The following is an 18,982-nucleotide window of genomic DNA, read 5'->3' on the forward strand; positions in this document are numbered from 1 at the left end:
AAGTGTAGAAGTTACCCTTTGTGTGTGGAAAATGAAGAAGCTCAGATATCTGTCCTAGAAATAACGTCATTCTGAATTATTTATACCTCTGTAATCTGAATTGACTAGAAAAGGCAGAAGAGTTTTGATGTTTGCAACTGGTCATTAAGTTAACAGTTACGGTCAGGACAGTTAAAACATTCACACAAACAGAACGAAACCTTTCAACATCCTTTTGTTTCATTAGAAAGAATTATATATGGTCTTTTGAACTGACACCAAAACAGAGTTCCAAAGCAATCTACTGCAATCCAGTCACTACAGCTACATATCACTATTGCTAAGTTTGTTATTCCTGCCAAATTGGAGGATAAAAGAGAAAAAGGCTTTGCATTTATATAGTGCGTTTCAGGACCTTGACATGTCCCAGAGCACTGTATGTCCAATCAGGCACTTCTGAAGTATCGTGACTGTTGTGATGTAGGAAACATGGCAGCCATCTTTCACACAGCAAGGTCCCACAAACAGCTATGAGATAATGACCAAAAAAATAATCTGTTTTTAGTATACTGGTCAAGGGATAAATATCGAAAAGGACACTGGGGAGAGCTCCCTTGCTCATCTTCAAAATATTGCCATAGACCTTTGTGAAGTCAATCCAAGAGGGCAAACAGAGTTTTGGGCTCTAATAGTACTGCACTTGAGTGTCACCATAAATTTTGTGCTCAAGTCTATGGAGTGGGACTTGAACCTGCAACCTACTGACTCAGAGGCAAGAGTGCTACCAGAATTATGACCGACAGTAAAACACAATATTAATACTGGTTGGCCACAATTCCCAACCATTGCTGATAATCAGGTATCACAAGTGACACTAAAATAAAAGTAAAATACTGCGGATGCTGGAAGTCTGAAATAAAAACAAAGTGCTGGAAATACTCAGCAGGTCTGGCAGTATCTGTGCAGTGAGAAACAGAGTTAATGTTGCAGGTCTGTGACCTTTCATAAGATCATTAGTTCTGAAAGGTTAACTCTGTTTCTCACTCCATAGATACTGCTAGACCTGCTGAGTATTTTCTGCACTTTCTGTTTTTATCACAAGTGACACGTTCTTACTGCCACTACATAAAGTTCAACTCCTACCTACTGTACATAATTCTGAATGTGATGGCTTTATAAAGCTATCTTGAGGGTTCCAAGTTGTACTTGAAATGCACTAGATTTAAAACTGCAATTCCCTCAAATTTGTGTTTCCACAAGATTATTCTATTGTTGGCACGTACAACCCAACAATGTTTTCACACCATTTTGTGCATCGGCTCAAAATGTGCAACAGATCCAACACACAGAAACAATGCTACCTCACGCCTGCTACACTAATAGTAGCGCAGCGTACTATTATCTGCTTCTGTCCTGCTATAATAAATTGAAACACATTCACACCAAGGGCTTACCCATGATGCACAGCAAAACCAAAACTCATTTGCAACATAGTTATACAGCAATCACTCAAGAATAAGGCTAACTCCAAACCTAATTCCAAAACAATATATTTTTATTGTATTTACCTGCAAGTATCAAGTAATGTGATCTGCTAAATTCATAGTCATAGAGTCAGTCATACAGCACAAAAACAGGCCCTTCAGCGTATCGTGTCCGTGCCGGCCATCAAGCACCCATCTATTTTAGGGTTGTAATCTCTAGAGTTGTAATCTCAGCATTACTCCGTGCCACGTGCTAGTGAGGGTAGGAATAGGAGGATAAGGCAAACGAATGCATGGCTGAAGTGCTGGTGTAGGCGGGAGGGCTTCAGCTATTTGGATCATTGGGATCTCTTCTGGTGCAGAGGTAACCTGTACATGAGGGATGGGTTGCATCTGAACTGGAAGAGGACCAATATCCTTGCGGGAAGGTTTGCTAGTACTACTCGGGAGGGTTTAAACTAGTCTGGCAGGGGGTGGGACCCAAAGTAGTAGTCTCTCCGTTGAGATAGTTGAGGTAAATGAGGTTAAAGCAAGCAAGTCCAGTAGGCAGACCGGGCAGGGGCAGGACATGGAGCTTGGAAAGTCTGGCTAGGCTAAACTGCATTTTCTTTAATGCAAGAAGCCTTACAGGTAAGGTAGATGAACTCAGAGCATGGATCGGTACATGGGATTGTGATATTATAGCTATTACGGAAACGTGGTTGAGGGATGGGCAGGACTGGCAGCTCAATGTTCCAGGGTACCGATCCTTCCAGCGTGACAATGGTGGAGGCAAGAGAGGAGGGGGAGTTGCACTATTGATTAGGGAGGACATCACGGCAGTACTTAGAGAGGATATCCCAGGGGGGAAACGTCCAGCGAGGCCATACGGGTAGAACTTAGAAATGAGAAAGGGGTGATCACTTTGATGGGATTATACTATTGGCCCCCCAATAGTCAGAGGGAATAGGAGGATCACATATGTAGGGAAATCACAGATAGGTGTAGGAATTATAGGGTTGTAATAGTAGATGATTTTAACTTCCCTAGTGCTAAGGATCAGATGGGCAAGAATTTGTTAAGTGTGTCCAGGATAGTTTTCTAAAGCAGTATGTGGATGGCCCGACTAGAGAAGGGGCTACACTCGACCTCCTCTTAGGCTGGGCAGGTGGTTGATGCGTGGGGGAGCACTTTGGGACCAGCGACCATAACTCTATTAGCCTCAAGATAGTTATGGAAAAGGATAGGACTGGTCCTCAAGTTGAAGTCCTAAATTGGGGGAAGGCTAATTTCAATGGCATCAGACAGGAACTCTCAAAAGTTGAATGGGAGAGGCTGTTTACAGGTAAAGGGACGTCTGGCAAGTGGGAGGCTTTTAAAAGTGAGATAGGAAGAGTTCAGGGCCGGCATGTTCCTGTTAGATTGAAGGGCAAGGCTGGCAAGTTTAGGGAACATTGGTTGACGAGGGATATTGAGGGTCTGGTCAGGACAGAGAAGGAGGCATATGTCAGGTATAGGCAGCTGGGATCAAGCGAGTCCCTTGAAGAGTATAAGGGATGTAGCAGTAAATTTAAGAAGGAGGGCGAAAAGGGGCCATGAGATTTCCCTGGCAGATAAGATAAAGTAGAATCTAAAAGATTCTAAGTATATTAAGAGTAAAAGGGTAGCTAGGGAGAGAGGAGGTCCCCTTAAGGATCAGTGTGGTAATCTATGTGTGGAGCCACGGGAAATGGGCGAGGTCTTAAATGAATACTTCTCATCTGTATTTACTGTGGAGGTGGTCATGGAAGCTAGCGAGTTCAAGGGTGGGAACAGTGATATCCTGGAGCATATCAACATTACAAAGGAGGAGGTTTTGAAGCGCATTAAGGTGGATAAATCCCCAGGGCCTGACCAGGTGTATCCTAGTATGCTATGGGAAACAAGGGAGGAGATTGCTGGGGCCCTGGCAGAGATCTTTGCATCATCGTCAGCCACGGGTGAGGTACCGGAAGACTGGAGGATAGCTAATGTTGTGCCTTTATTTAAGAAGGACAGCAGGGATAAGCCAGGGAACTACATGCCAGTGAGCCTTACATCAGTGGTGGGAAGGTTATTGGAAGGGATTCAGAGAGACAGGATTTATATGCATTTGGAAAGGCAAGGTCTGATTAGGGATAGCCAGCATGGCTTTGTGCGTGGGAAATCACGTCTCACGAATTTGATTGAGTTTTTTGAGGAGGTGACCAAGAGGACTGACGAGGACAGGGCGGTGGACACGGTCTACATGGACTTTAACAAGGCCTTTGACAAGGTCCCACATGGTAGGCTGGTCCTGAAGAACAAAGAACAGTACAGCACAGGAACAGGCCATTCGGCCCTCCAAGCCTGCGCTGATCTTGATGCCTGCCTAAACTAAAACCTTCTGCACTTCCGGGGTCCGTATCCCTCTATTCCCATCCTATTCATTTATTGGTCAAGATGCCTCTTTAACGTCTCCATGGTACCTGCATCCACCACCTCCCCCGGCAACAAGTTCCAGGCACTCACCACCCTTTGTGTAAAGAACTTGCCTCGCACATCCCCTCTAAACTTTGCCCCTCGCACCTTAAACCTGTGTCCCCTAGTAACTGACTCTTCCACCCTGGGAAAAAGCTTCTGACTAGCCACTCTGTCCATGCCGCTTATAACTTTGTAAACCTCGATCATGTTGCCCCTCCACCTCTGTCGTTCCAGTGAAAACAATCAGAGTTTATCCAACCTCTCCTCATAGCTAACACCCTCTAGATCAGGCAACATCCTGGTAAGTCTCTTCTGTACCCTCTCCAAAGCCTCCACGTCCTTCTGGTAGTGTGGCGACCAGAACTGCACACAATATTCTAAGTGTGGCCTAACTGACGTTCTGTACAGCTGCAGCATGACTTGCCAATTTTTATACTCTATGCTCCGACCGATGAAGGAAAGCATGCCGAATGCCTTCTTGACTACCTTATCGACCTGCGTTGCCACTTTCAGTGACCTGTGGACCTGTACGCCCAGATCTCTCTGCCTGTCAATACTCCAAAGGGTTCTGCCATTTACTGTATACTTCCCACCTGCATTAGACCTTCCAAAATGCATTACCTCACATTTGTCCGGATTAAACTCCATCTGCCATTTCTCCGCCCAAGTCTCCAACCGATCTATATCCTGCTGTATCCTCATCACTATCCTCATCATTGTCTGCAACTCCACCAACCTTTGTGTCGTCCGCAAACTTATTAATCAGACCAGCTACATTTTCCTCCAAATCATTTATATATACTACAAACAGCAAAGGTCCCAGCACTGATCCCTGCGGAACACCACTAGTCACATCCCTCCATTCATAAAAGCACCCTTCCACTGCTACCCTCTGACTTCTATGACAGAGCCAGTTCTGTATCCATCTTGCCAGCTCCCCTCTGATTCTGTGTGACTTCACCTTTTGTACCAGTATGCCATGAGGGACCTTGTCAAAGGCTTTACTGAAGTCCATATAGATAACATCCACCGCCCTTCCCTCATCAATCATCTTCGTCACTTCCTCAAAAAACTCGATCAAATTAGTGAGACACGACCTCCCCTTCACAAAACCATGCTGCCTCTTGCTAATAAGTCCATTTGTTTCCAAAGGGGAGTAAATCCTGTCCCAAAGAATCCTCTCTAATAATTTCCCTACCACTGACGTAAGGCTCACCGGCCTATAATTTCCTGGATTACCCTTGCTACCCTTCTTAAACAAAGGAACAACATTGGCTATTCTCCAGTCCTCTGGGATCTCACCTGTAGCCAATGAGGATGCAAAGATTTCTGTCAAGGCCCCAGCAATTTCTTCCCTGGCCTCCCTCAGTATTCTGGGGTAGATCCCATCAGGTTCTGGGGACTTATCTACCTTAATACTTTGCAAGACACCCACCACCTCCTCCTTTTTGATAATGAGATGACTGAGACTAACTACACTCCCTTCCCTAGGCTCATCATCCACCAAGTCCTTCTCCTTGGTGAATACTGATGCAAAGTACTCATTTAGTACCTCGCCCATTTCCTCTGGCTCCACACATAGATTCCCTTCTCTGTCCTTGAGTGGGCCAACCCTTTCCCTGGTTACCCTCTTGCTCTTTATATACGTATAAAAAGCCTTGGGATTTTCCTTAATTCTGTTTGCCAATGACTTCTCATGACCCCTTTTAGCCCTCCTGACTCCTTGCTTAAGTTCCTTCCTACTGTCTTTATATTCCTCAAGTGCTTCGTCTGTTCCTAGCCTTCCAGCCCTTACGAATGCTTCCTTTTTCTTTTTGACGAGGCTCACAATATCCAGTGTTATCCAAGGTTCCCGAAACTTGCCAAACTTATCCTTCTTCCTCACAGGAACATGCCGGTCCTGGATTCTAATCAACTGACGTTTGAAAGACTCCCACATGTCAGATGTTGATTTACCCTCAAACTGCCGCCCCCAATCTAAATTCTTCAGGTCCTGCCTAATATTGCTATAATTAACCTTCCCCCAATTTAGCACCTTCACCCGAGGACTACTCTTATCGAAGGTTCGAATACATGGGATCCAGGGTGAGCTAGCCAACTGGATAGAAAATTGGCTTGGTGATAGGAGGCACAGAGTGGTAGTGGAGGGTTGTTTTTCAGATTGGAAGCCGGTGACCAGTGGTGTGTCGCAGGGATCAGTGCTGGGCCCTCTGTTGCTTGTCATATATATTAATGACTTGGATGTGAATATAGGGGACATGATTACTAAGTTTGCAGATGGCACCAAAATTGGTGGTATAGTGGACAGTGAAGAAGGTTGTCTAAGGTTACAACAGGATATAGATCAACTGGGAAAGTGGGCAAGGGAGTGGCAAATGGAATTTAACGCAGACAAGTGCGAAGTGATGCACTTTGGGAAGTTAAAACAGGGCAGGACATATACAGTGAATGGCAGGGCCCTGGGGCAGAGAGACCTTGGGGTGCAAGTACATAGTTCCCTAAAAGTGGCAACACAGGTAGACAGGGTGATGAAGAAGGCGTATGGCATGCTTGCTTTCATCCGCCGAGGCACTGAGTACAAGAGTTGGGACATCATGTTCCAGTTGTACATAACATTGGTTAGGCCGCATTTGGAGTACTGTGTGCAGTTCTGGTCGCCGCACTACAGGAAAGATGTGATTAAGCTAGAGAGGGTGCAGAAAAGATTCACAAGGATGTTACCTGGTTTGGAGGGCTTGAGTTATAAAGAGAGATTGGATAGGCTGGGTCTGTTTTCCCTGGAGTGAAGGAGGCTGAGAGGGGACATGACAGAGGTATATAAAATTATGAGAGTCATCGATAGGGTAGATAGCCAGAGTCTGTTTCCCATGGTAGGGGTGACTAAAACTAGAGGGCACAGATTTCAGGTGAGAGGGAGGAGGTTTAAAGGCAATCAAAGAGGTAAATTTTTCACACAAAGAATAGTGGGTATCTGGAATGAGCTGTCAGAGGAGGTGGTGGAGACAGGAACAGTAGCAACATTTAAGAGGCATCTGGACAGGCACTTGAATGCACAAGGCATAGAGGGATATGGAATTAATGCAGGCAGGTGGGATTAATATAGATAGGCATTATGGTTGGCATGGTGGGCCGAAGGGCCTGTTTCTATGCTGTACGACTCTATGACTATGACTGTATTTTAATCCTATTTTCCAGAACTTGGCCTGTAGCCTTGTATGCTATGCCGTTTCAAGGGCACATCTAAATACTTCTTAAATGTTGTGAAGGTTCCTGCCTCTACCACCCCTTCAGGTAGTGTGTTCCAGATTCCAACCACCCTCTGGGTGAAAACATTTTCCCTCAATTCCCCGCTAAACCTTCCGCCCCTTACCTTAAATCTATGACCCCTGGTTATTGACAACTCCGCTAAGGGGATAAGTTTCTTCCCATCTATGCCCCTCATAATTTTGTATACCTCAATCAGGTCCCCCCTCAGCCTTCTCTGATACAAGGAAAGCAACCCTAGCCTGTCCAGTCTCTCTTTATAGCTGAAATGCTTCAGCTCAGGGGCAACATCCTGGTGAATCTCCTCTACACCCTCTCCAGTGTAATTACATCCTTCCTACATTGTGGCAACCAGAACTATACACAGTACTCCAGCTGTGGCCTAACTAACGTTTTATACAGCTCCATCATAACCTCCCTGCTCTTAGATTCTATGCCTCGGCTAACAGAGGCAAGTGTCCCATATGCCTTCCTAATCACCTTATATACCTGTGCTGCTACCTTCAGTGATCTATGGACAAGTACACTAAGGTCCCTCTGACCCTCTAGTTCCTAGGGTCCTACCATCCATTGTATATTCCCTTGCCTTGTTAGTCCTCCCAAAATGCATCACCTCACACTTCTCAGGATTAAATTCCATTTGCCACTTTTAGGGAACTATGTACTTGCACCTCACTATTAACGACACCATCAACTTTCGTGTCATCTGCGAACTTACTGATCATATCTCCTATATTCACTTCTAAATCATTGATATACATTATAAACAGCAAGGGTCCCAGCACCAATCCCAGCAGTACACCACTGATCACCAGGCTTCCAATCGCAAAAACAACCCTCGACCATCACCTTCTGGCTCCTGCCAATTTTGGATCCAATTTGCCAAATTGCCCTGGATCCCATACGGGACCTTATCAAAAGCCTTACTGAAGTCCACGTAGCTTTACCTTCATCTACACACCTAGTCACCTCCTCAAAAAATTCAATCAAATTTGTTAAGACATGACCTCCCCCGACAAAGCCATGCTGACTATCCCAGATTAATCCCTGCCTCTCCAAGTGGAGATTAATCCTGTCCCTGAGAATATTTTCCAATAGTTTCCCTACCACTAATGTTAGACTCACTGACCTGTAATTACCTGGTTTATCCCTACTACCCTTCTTGAATAATGGTACCACATTCACTGTCCTCCAGTCCTCTGGCACCTCTCCTGTGGCCAGACAGGATTTGAAAATTTGTGTCAGAGCTCCTGCAATCTCCTCCGTTGCCTCACATAACAGCCTGGGATACATCTCATCTGGGCCTGGGGATTTATCCACTTTTAAGCCCACTAAAACCACTAACACCTCCTCCCTTTCAATGCTAATTTGTTCAAGTATACCACAATTCCCCTCTCTGATCTCTGCACCTACATCATCCTGCTCCATAGTGAACATAGATGAAACAATCATTTAAAACCTTATCTACGCCCTCCGGCTCCACACACAGATTGCCACTTTAGTCCCAAATGGGCCCTTCTCCATCCCTGGTTATCCTCTTGCCCCTAATTTACATATAAAATGCCTTGGGATTTTCCTTCATCTTGCCCGCCAGTGTTTTTTCATGCCCCCTCTTCGCTCTCCTAATTACTTTTTAAAGTACCCCCCTACACTTTCTATACTCCTCTAGGGCCTCCGTTCACCTTTATAGGAACATGTTGGCCCTGAACTCTCGCTATTTCCTTTTTGAATGACTCCCACTGGTCTGATGTGGACTTTCCTACAAGTAGCTGCTCACAGTCCACTTTGGCCATATCCTGTTTTATCATATTGAAAATCGGCCTTCCCCTAATTCAGTACTTTTATTTCCGGTCCATCTTTGCCCTTTTCCATAACTACCTTAAATCTTAGAGTTATGGGCATTATCCCCAAAATTCTCCCCCCCACTGACACTTCTACCACTTGTCCAGCTTCATTCCCGAAGATTAGGTCCAGAACCGCCCCTTTTCTTGTAGGACTTTCTACGTGCTGGCTCAAAAAGCTCTCCTGTATGCACTTTAAGAAATCCGCCCCCTTTAAGTTAATATTGGGGAAGTTGAAATCCCCTATTATTTTTACAGCTCTCAGATTTACCTACATATCTGCTCCTCTATTTCTCTGACTGTTTGGAGGCCTGTAGTACACTCCCAGCCAAGTGATTGCCCCCTTTTTGTTTTTAAGTTCTACCCATATGGCCTCATTTGAGGAACCATCTAAGATGTCATCCCTCTTTACTGCAATAATTGACTCCTTGATCAATAGTGCAATGCCACCTCCTCTTTTACACCCACCCTCCCCCTCCTCAAAGATCCTATACCCTGGAATATTGAGCTGCTAGTCCTGCCCTTCCCTCAACCTTGTCTCTGTGATAGCAATATCATTTTCCCATGTGCTAATCAACGCTCTCAATTCATCTACCTTACTAGCAAGACTCCTTGTGTCAAAATAGATGCAATCCAGCCTTTCACTATTCGCTTGTGACTTAACAGGACTATATTTGCTCTGCCTTCCAGACTGACTCAGTTCCTCTTCTATATATGGCTGTGCATCACCCCCTACTATACCTCCACTTTGTATCCCACCCCCCTGCCAAATTAGTTTAAACCCACCCCCAACAGCACTAGCAAACCTCCCAGTAAGAATGTTGCTCCCATTCCGGTTCAGGTGCAACCTGTCCAACTTGTACAGGTCCCACCTTCGCCAGAAACAGATCCAGTGATCCAAGAAAGTAAAGCCCTCCCTCCTGCACCATCTCTTCAGTCACGCATTCATCTGCGCTATCCTCCTATCCCGATACTCACTAGCACGTGGCACCGGGAGTAATTCAGAGATTAAAACCTTTGAGGTCCAGTGTTTTAATCTGCTAGTTCGCTCCCTAAATTCATGTTGCAAGGCCTCACCTCACCCCTCTTTCTACCCATGTCGTTGGTACCATGACTGTTCACCCTCCCCCTTCAGAAGGTCCTGCAGCCGCTCTGCGACATCTTTGACCTGAGCACCAGGGAGGCAACATACCATCGTCGAGTCACATTTGCCGCCACAGAAACGCTCATCTGTACCCCTTACGATAGAATCCCCTATCGCTATAGCTCTCCCACTCCTTTTCCTTCCCTCCTGTGCAGCTGAGCCACCCGTGGTGCCACAGACTTGGCTCTTACTGCATTCCCGAGAAGCTATCTCCCTCAGTATCCAAAGCGGAAAATCTGTTAGAGAAGCAGATGGACACAGGGGACTCCTGCACTACCTGCCTAGTTCTCCTACTCTGCCTGGCGGTCACCCATTCCCTTTCCGCCTGAGCAATCTTTACATGCGGCGTGACCACCTACCTGTATGCGCTATCCACGATAATCTCAGCCTCGTAGCTGCTCCACAGTGTCCCCAGCTGCTGCTCCAGATCCAAAACGTGAATTTCAGGTAGCTGAAGCTGCACTTCCTGCACACATGTTCACCCTGGACATTGGAAGTGTCCCTGACTTCCCACATTGCCGAGCTGCCCTGCCCTGATTTACCTATAATTTACTCCCTTAATTACACAAAAATTAGAGATCATTTACACTAGGGACCTTGATTCCCTAAAAAAAAAACTACTTACGATATAAAACACACTGTTGACCTTACCTTTCTCTTCACTTGAGTTACTAAACCACTTTACTTACTTTAGTCACTTACCAGATACTCACCAAACAGGTAGCTTCTTCCCAAATCAAACAATTACCTGCTTGCCTGACGTTTGATGCTATGTTTGATTTAAATTAAATTAAAAGCTTACTTGTATACTCCCCCCGGCGGCTCTCTATTTCCCTGTTCGCACTGTTGATTGTGACACTTGTTTTTGTTAAAAACGACTTTGAACAGAGAAAAGATCAACAGAAAATGATGGTTTACAAAATAAGTAATACCAAGGTGAACACATCACAGAATCACAAAATTGTTTCAGTACAGAAGGCAGCCATTCAGCCAGTTGCGTCTGTGCCAGCTCTTCGAAGGAGCAATTTATCTCATGCCACTCCCCCGCCTTCTCCCCGTAGCCCTGCACGTTCTTCCGCTTCAGATCACAATCCGATTTCCTCTTGAATGCCTTGATTGAATCTGCCTCCACCACACTCTCAGGCAGCGCATTCCGGATTCTAGCCACTCGCTGCGTGAAAACTTTTTCAAGTCGCCATTGCTTCTTTTGCCAATTACCTTGAAACTATGCCCTCTTGTTCTCGATCCTTCCACCAATGGCAACAGTTTTTCCCCATCTACTCTGTTCAGACCCCTCATGATTCTGAACACCTCTATCAAATCTCCTCTTACCTTCTCTTCTAAAAGAAAAACAGTCCCAACTTCAATCTATCCACGTAACTGAAATTCCTCAGCCCTGGAACAATTCTCATGAATCTTTCCTGCACTCACTCTAATGCCTTCACATCTTTCCTAAAGTGTGGCACTGGACACAATATTCCAGTTGAGACTGAAACAGTGTTCTATACAAGTATAACATAACGTCCTTACTTTTGTACTCTATTCCCCTATTAATGAAGGCTAGGTTGCTGTATGTATGCTCTATTAACTGCGCTCTCAACCGGTCCTGCCACCTTCAATGAATTATGCACATATACACCCATGTCCCTTCAGAATTGCATCCTTTATTTTCTTTTGTCTCTCTGCATTCTTGCTACAAGAATGAATCACTTCACACTTCTCTGCATTACATTTCATCTGCCACTTGTCCACCCATTCCACCAATCTATATCCTTTTGAAGTTCTGCACTATTCTCCTCACAGTTCACAATGCTTCCAAGTTTCATATAGTCTGCAAATTTTGAATTTATACTCTGTGCACCAAGGTCTAGGTCATTAATATATGTTGGAAAGGGCACAGGTCTTAACACTGACCCTTGGGGAACTCCACCTTCCTCCAGTCCAAAATACATCCATTAACCACCACTTTCTGTTTCCCATCACTCAGCCAATTTTACATCCAGGTTGCTACTGTCCCTTTTATTCCATGAGCTACAACTTTGCTCACAAGTCTGTTGCACGACACTTCATCAAATGATTTTTGGAAGTCCACGTACAGCACATCAACAGCATTACCCTAATCAACCTTCTCTGTTACTTCATCAAAAAAGCTCCAGCAAATTAGTTAAACACAATTTTCCCTTCACAAATACATGCTTGCTTTCCCAAATTAGCCCGCATTTGCCCGTGACTATCAATTTTGTCCCAAATTATAGTTTCCAGAAGCTTCCCCAGCATTGAGGTTAAACTGACTGGCCTGTAGTTGCTGGGCTTTATCCCCCATACCCTTTTTTGAACAAGGGTCTAAAATTTGCAATTTTCCAGTCCTCCGGCACCCAACCCCACTTTAAACCCAATTTATCTGAGCCAGATCCCTCTTACCCCATTGAAGCTGGCTTTTCCCCCATTAATTATTCTTAATCTGGATTGTTCCTTGTCCTTTTCCACAGCCAACCTAAACCTTATGATACAATGATCACTGTCCCCCAATTGTTCCCCTACTGACACTTGATCCACTTGGGCCACCTCATTTCCAAGAGCCAGGTCTAGCAGTGCCTCCTTTCTTGTTGGACCAGAAACATACTACTGTAGAAAATTCTCCTGAACACACTCCAGGAACTCTTGCCCTTCTCTGCCCTTTACACCACTTTTATCCCAGTCTATATTTGGATAATTAAAGTCCCCCATTGTAACCAATCTATAATTTCTGCACCCCCTCTAATTTCCTTGCAAATTTCTTCTTCTACATCTTTCCCACTAGTTGGTGGCCTGAAGACTACACCGAGCATGTAACTGCTCTAGCCAAATAGATTCTGTCCTTGACCCCTCTAAGACATCCTCTCTCTCCAGCATTTGAAAGATGTAAAAAAAAAAGTTTTTATCTGTTTAATTGTTTTTCTGACCAGATACACACACACAAAAAGTAGGCCAATTTCCCCTCTCCCTTTTAAAACAATAATTCTCCAAAAGAAGGAGCAAAGCTTTAAATGACGAATATTACAAACTTACACATTGGATTTCCATATGACCATTTACTGCTGCTGCTTAGAAAAAGCACAGATCTGGTCTTCCCCCCAAAATATTTCATGATCCTCATTTTATTCCTTGATTCTTTTTTCCCCCCTCAATTGCTTTGTCCAACCTTTTCCTCTCACATTTTGGGTTGATGAAGCAATTTTTAAAAAACATTTAGTTTTTCTTAGTTTGGGTCAAACATCAGTCTGGCAAAGTGTCAGACAACTTGTTACCAGCTACAGTTGACAAGAGAGAAGGAGACTGAGAAATACCAGACTCTAGCCTAAATTGTACAACCTAAATAAAGGTCACATGCATCTATAGTACAATATGTTCCTTGTTGATACCCAAGAGTCATTTTTTAAAAAAAAAGGGACGAATTCCAGCAGGTTTCAAAGTTTAAATGAAACATTAATTTTCATTCCAAAGATTGGGTCCCCACCCTTGTTCAGTTTGTACATTAACCGCTCATTGAAAAACTTTTCCAGATTACTGTTCAACATTTTATGTTCAAAATAATGTAAAAGTTTTGTTAAAAAGTAATCGAACTCTATAATTAGTCAAGATTGGATAAGTCTGGTACATTTAAAAGAGCTAATTGGGCAGCAGTGGCGCAGTGGTTAGCACCGCAGCCTCACAGCTCCAGCGACCCAGGTTCAATTCTGGGAACTGCCTGTGCGGAGTTTGCAAGTTCTCCCTGTGACTCGCGTGGGTTTCCGCCGGGTGCTCCGGTTTCCTCCCACAGCCAAAGACTTGCAGGTTGATAGGTAAATTGGCCATTATAAATTGCCCCTAGTATAGGTAGGTGGTAGGGGAAGGTGGGGATGTGGTAGGAATATGGGATTAGTGTAGGGTTAGTATAAATGGGTGGTTGATGGTCGGCACAGACTTGGTGGGCCGAAGGTCCTGTTTCAGTGCTGTATCTCTAATAAAAAAATTTTAAAAACAGGAAGGAAATTATTTCTGAACAAAAATTTGTGGGAACAGTAGACTCTTGTACCTACGCCTCGTCTATTTTTCCTATATAAAACCTTTTTCATGTCTCCATCTGGATCTCTGCTTCCTTATCCTCTCCAATAAAAATTAATACTTTCCTCTCATTTGTAGTGTCTTCATTTTCACAAAAGCAGCATGGCTATCTGGAAAGCTGATAATGGTCAGAAAAGGCCACTTCATAGCCATTATTCTTCTCAATTATTCTCCTCCCAAAATAAAATTGCAACTGCACCTAAAAGCAACACTGAGTACTCTACTAGTGACAGCAATAATCCAGCAGATGGAGTAATAGACCAGGTAAACAAAATAGTTACTAAATATTGAAGGTTCTATTAGTAAATCCAGAATAGTTTACCAACTCTACCAATTAATCCATGACTCAATTATTGGTAACACATCTTAATGATTATAGCGTACCACACATCTAATATTTTAAAGTTATTTTTGCAGTTAAAAATTATCTGAATTTGAATTGTGATATAAACTCAGTGGCAATTGAACACATCTAATTTTTAATTCCGAGACAATGCAAATTAAGCAACTTTGAATCACAAAGAAATTGGGTAATTTTCCAGACTTCATATTTCCAACAAGGAGTCTTGCCCGTCTGAACTTCTACTATGGGCTAACAATCTAAGCTCCTACTGGAAGCACATTGTTGTGAAAATATTGCCCATTTCCCACACTGTTGCTTATCACCAACTGTTTTACAGTATTGCAATACTGTTTCAATTCTCAGTTAAGATACTAAATCTTAAATAGCATGTTTTCATATTATCTCTAGTAAAAATGTAGTTAATGCTCAAATGATTTAAAGAAATTGGTTCAAAGCAAATGGCAGCGAAGTCAGTGTGTAGAATCACAAAGTACCAGGCGAAAATACTCTTCCCACAATTCCCTATACATCAACCCCTCCCCCCCACCCCCCTCAACACCCACCCAGCCCCCAACCCCCTCCCAGCAGTGTCAAGGTCAAACATTTCCACAAACAGAAGAGGGTTGGGGGTGGAAATAAAACAGAAAACAAGTACTCAAGGACACTATAGTTTATCTCAGCATTTATTTAATGAACAACACTAGCAGAGCTGTGAGGACCTATTTTCTCAGTGGATCACCCTGCGTCTCCCTCCCCAAACAGATAAACTGTAGTCAACACTCAAAATCACTACCTACAAGCATAACAGTTCAAATATAGATACATTAGGGGTTAATAAATAGTAAAATATAACCATGTACTTGAAACTGCTCTAGACAAAGAACACAAATAGTATCTCCCAACTTTCCCACCACTGTACCTCCAATCCCCTGCCACAATGCAGTTTTGTTCCCCCACCCTCTCCAAGCACATATTTTCTGAAACCAAGGTCCGTTTACTTGATCCTCTCTTGTTCCCGAAAAACCCACCATTACACATCCCCTAACTTTCCCACTATAACTCAGCAGCCATTCCTTTACCTCTAACATCATTACATTTTAACTGAGCAACCAGCGGTCTACGAATACAAAAAAAAGAATCTCCCAAATAAAGTTTAAAATCCAAATGATATTTGGAGACTAATTGGAAATTACAAATTCACAGGACTATGAGCCGGAGCAACACCTGTGCATAGGAACTAAAAGCAATTAATCTGTAATTTATCCCCAATCAGGTAACATTTTGTACTGCTTCTATTCAATATTGTATGAAAGTGCCTTTATTAAACAATTAAATAGATATTGATTAAGGAACAATATATGCATAGTGCATCACATCAAAAAGCACAACAAATAGCACTGAAGATATGTTTGTAGAAAGTTAACCAGCTTATTTTGACATTAGATTTTTCAGTTTAGAGACATCTAATATTTATAACACATTATATGCAAGACTGTTTATTTTATTTCACCAGCATCATAGCAAAAATATTGCCCAATATAGTCAGTGATGCATAAATATCCCATAAGACTTAATTCGGCACAAAAAACATTGTGCACCAGCCAGAAAGATGCAATGCATTTTCAAAATATGACAAGGCTACCAAATAAAACTAGAAACAAATGGCAAGGTATTTACATGGTAAAAAGTGTGCCCAATGATAAAGAACAATATTATCAAAGCCTTTAAACTGTAGGTCGGAATTAAATATTGTTTGGTGTTCTTTCTTGCCGTGTCTATTGAGTGGGCAGTATCCACTATGCCGTATTTGTGATGTTATTTTGAATGGAATACAGAATTGTTCAAAACCAGCAATACCAATTACTTATGGCAACAATACAGTATGTAAGATTACCAACATGCGGCAAAAAATAAATTCCCCCCAAAAGGCCCAACGGGATGGCAGGGAAAAAAATGGAATAATTGGCTGTTCTTTTATATGCAGGCTGTCAACCATGAGTCATAACATCAGTGGTGATATCCACAAGAGGGAGGAAGAGGAGAGAGGGAAAGGGTACTCAGAAAACTAAAGAAATTCAGAGGGAAGGCCAGTGGAGAACCAACAAGGGGTTTAGAGTGGGAGATGGGGGTAGGGAGATGACCCCAGAGGGGGGGGGGGAAATGAGGGGGGGCAGGTGAGGACAGGTCCCCCAAGGGATTAGGGGGGCCTAGCAAGGATACCCAAGGAATGGGGTGGGGTGAAGACCCTCAAGGAATGGAAGGGGGATTGGGGGGCCAGACAGACCACCAAGGGGTTGGGGGGAGAAAGGGGAGGAAAGACCCTAAGATTTTGGGGGGGGGGGGGGAGAAAAAGAGAGAAGACCACCAAAGGGTAGGGGGTACAGAGGAGGGAAGATCCCCAAGGGGGATGGAGGGATGTGGGGTGGGCAGGGGAGGAAGGACTGCCAAGGCGTTGGGGGCACAGAGGAGGGAGGAACCCCAAGAGGTATAAAGCATTGGGGGGGGGGGGGGGGGGAGAGAAGGGGAAGAAGAGAGGGCAGGGAAGGACCTCCAAGGAGTTGAAAGGGGGTAGTGGGCAGGAGGGAGGGGATCGCCAAGGGGTAAGGGTGAGGGAGAACCGCCAAAGGGTGGGAATGGGAGCGTGGTTAGGGAGGCAGAACCTCCAAGGTGTGAGGTGATGCATTTTGGGAGGACTAATAAGGCAAGGGAATATACAATGGATGGTGGGACCCTAGGAAGTACAGAGGGTCAGAAGGACCTTGGTGTACTTGTCCATAGATCACTGAAGGCAGCAGCAAAGGTAGATAAGGTGGTTAGGAAGGCATATGGGATACTTGCCTTTTATTAGCCAAGGAATAGAATATAAGAGTAGGAAGGTTATGATGGAGCTGTATAAAACACTAGTTAGGCCACAGCTGGAGTAATGTGTACAGTTCTGGTCGCCACACTATAGGAAGGATGTGATTGCACTGGAGAAGGTGCAGAGGAGATTCACCAGGATGTTGCCTGGGCTGGAGTATTTCAGTTATGAAGAGAGACTGGATAGGTTAGGGTCATTTTCCTTGGAGCAGAGAAGGCTGAGGGAAGACCTGATCAAGGTATACAAAATTATGAAGGGCATAGACAGGAAGAAACTTTTTCCCTTAGTAGAGGTGTCAATAACCAGAGGGCATAGGTTTAAGGTAAGGGCCAGGAGATTTAGAGGGGATTTGGAGGAAAAAAGATTTCACCCAGAGGGTGGTTGTAATCTGGAACACACTACCTGAACAAGTGGGAGAGGCAGGAACCCTCACAACATTTTAGTAGTATTTAGATGTGCACTTGAAATGCCATAACATACTACGGGCCAAGTGCAGGAAAATGGGATTAGGATAGGTGCTTGATGGCCGGCACAGACACGATGGGCTGAAGGGCCTATTTCTGCTGTATAACTCTATGACTCTATAGTTTCCGATCTTGAGTCTGTTTCTACAATACATAGTTTAAAACGGCAATTCAGTAGAACCCAATCTTTCGTTTACAAAAGTCAATGCAACTCTGTCTATAAAACTGTGTCTCTGAAACGTACAAATAAATGTTTACTTCATGAAACAGGCCTGGTTATTTATTCTTTAATTTGTGACTACAATAGATCTTAACTTCACATTTTGGTAATGGCACTAATTCAGACATGACCTTTTTCTACTGTCATCAATCTCGTTAGGAACTTTTAGTTACAAGGATCTAACATTTAAGAAATATATGACAGCAAGTGCAGGTGTAGTTTTCCCATAATGTTACCTGCAGATGTAAAATTGAGCATACAGCGGATCGATAAGTAGGGAAAGGGACCGCGTACCAGAGTAAAGGGGCATTCTGGTGCCAAGCTCTGGGCAAGTGGAGAGAGCCGAACCACAGGCCTCACTTCACCAACACTCCGCCTGACTCCATGTTCAATAAAACACAGCTTGAGCGCCCGACATCAAACACTCCCCGTCCTCTCACCTCGGAAACCTTCATGTCCACTATCCTCTCCACCTCGTACACATCTTCCTCCGCTTCGCTTTCTTGTTCCGATTTGTCCGCCGCCGCCATGATTGTTCACGTTAGCCACCAACACCGAGACCAACCACCGCCACCGAGTTTGAAAAAAAACTCCAGAAGAAACGAAAACTGGGGGGCGGAGTGCTCCAAATGATAATGACGTTAACTTAAACCAATCAAAAGCAAGCCTCATCATGATTGACAGTGCAAGTTAACCAATGGGAAATCATGACAGTCAATGGTTATTGCTGTCTCCGTCCATCAATGAGAATCCGGCTCTCATTCCCCCGCCGAGCACCAGCGGGAGATACCGAAGGCAGAGTTGTCGAGCGGCAGTGAAAATGGAGTCAAATAAATTATT

General features: G+C 44.0%; 1 protein-coding gene across 3 annotated transcripts in view; it reads right to left on the reverse strand.

The window, feature by feature from the left end:
• Window positions 1-18,767, reverse strand: part of mphosph8 (M-phase phosphoprotein 8) — a 94,362-nt gene extending 75,595 nt beyond the window's left edge. For 2 of the 3 annotated variants that reach the window (XM_068033688.1, XM_068033690.1), the window contains exon 1: window positions 18,583-18,766. In XM_068033688.1, coding sequence (XP_067889789.1) covers window positions 18,583-18,672 — 90 coding nt within the window. In that variant the 5' untranslated portion in view covers window positions 18,673-18,766. Of the gene's footprint in view, window positions 1-18,582 lie in introns of all 3 variants that reach the window. The other variant, XM_068033689.1, reaches the window with a different exon arrangement.
• Window positions 18,768-18,982: the final 215 nt, after the last annotated feature.

The sequence above is a fragment of the Heterodontus francisci genome, chromosome 6 (assembly GCF_036365525.1).
Source record: "Heterodontus francisci isolate sHetFra1 chromosome 6, sHetFra1.hap1, whole genome shotgun sequence".
Lineage (NCBI taxonomy): Eukaryota > Metazoa > Chordata > Chondrichthyes > Heterodontiformes > Heterodontidae > Heterodontus > Heterodontus francisci.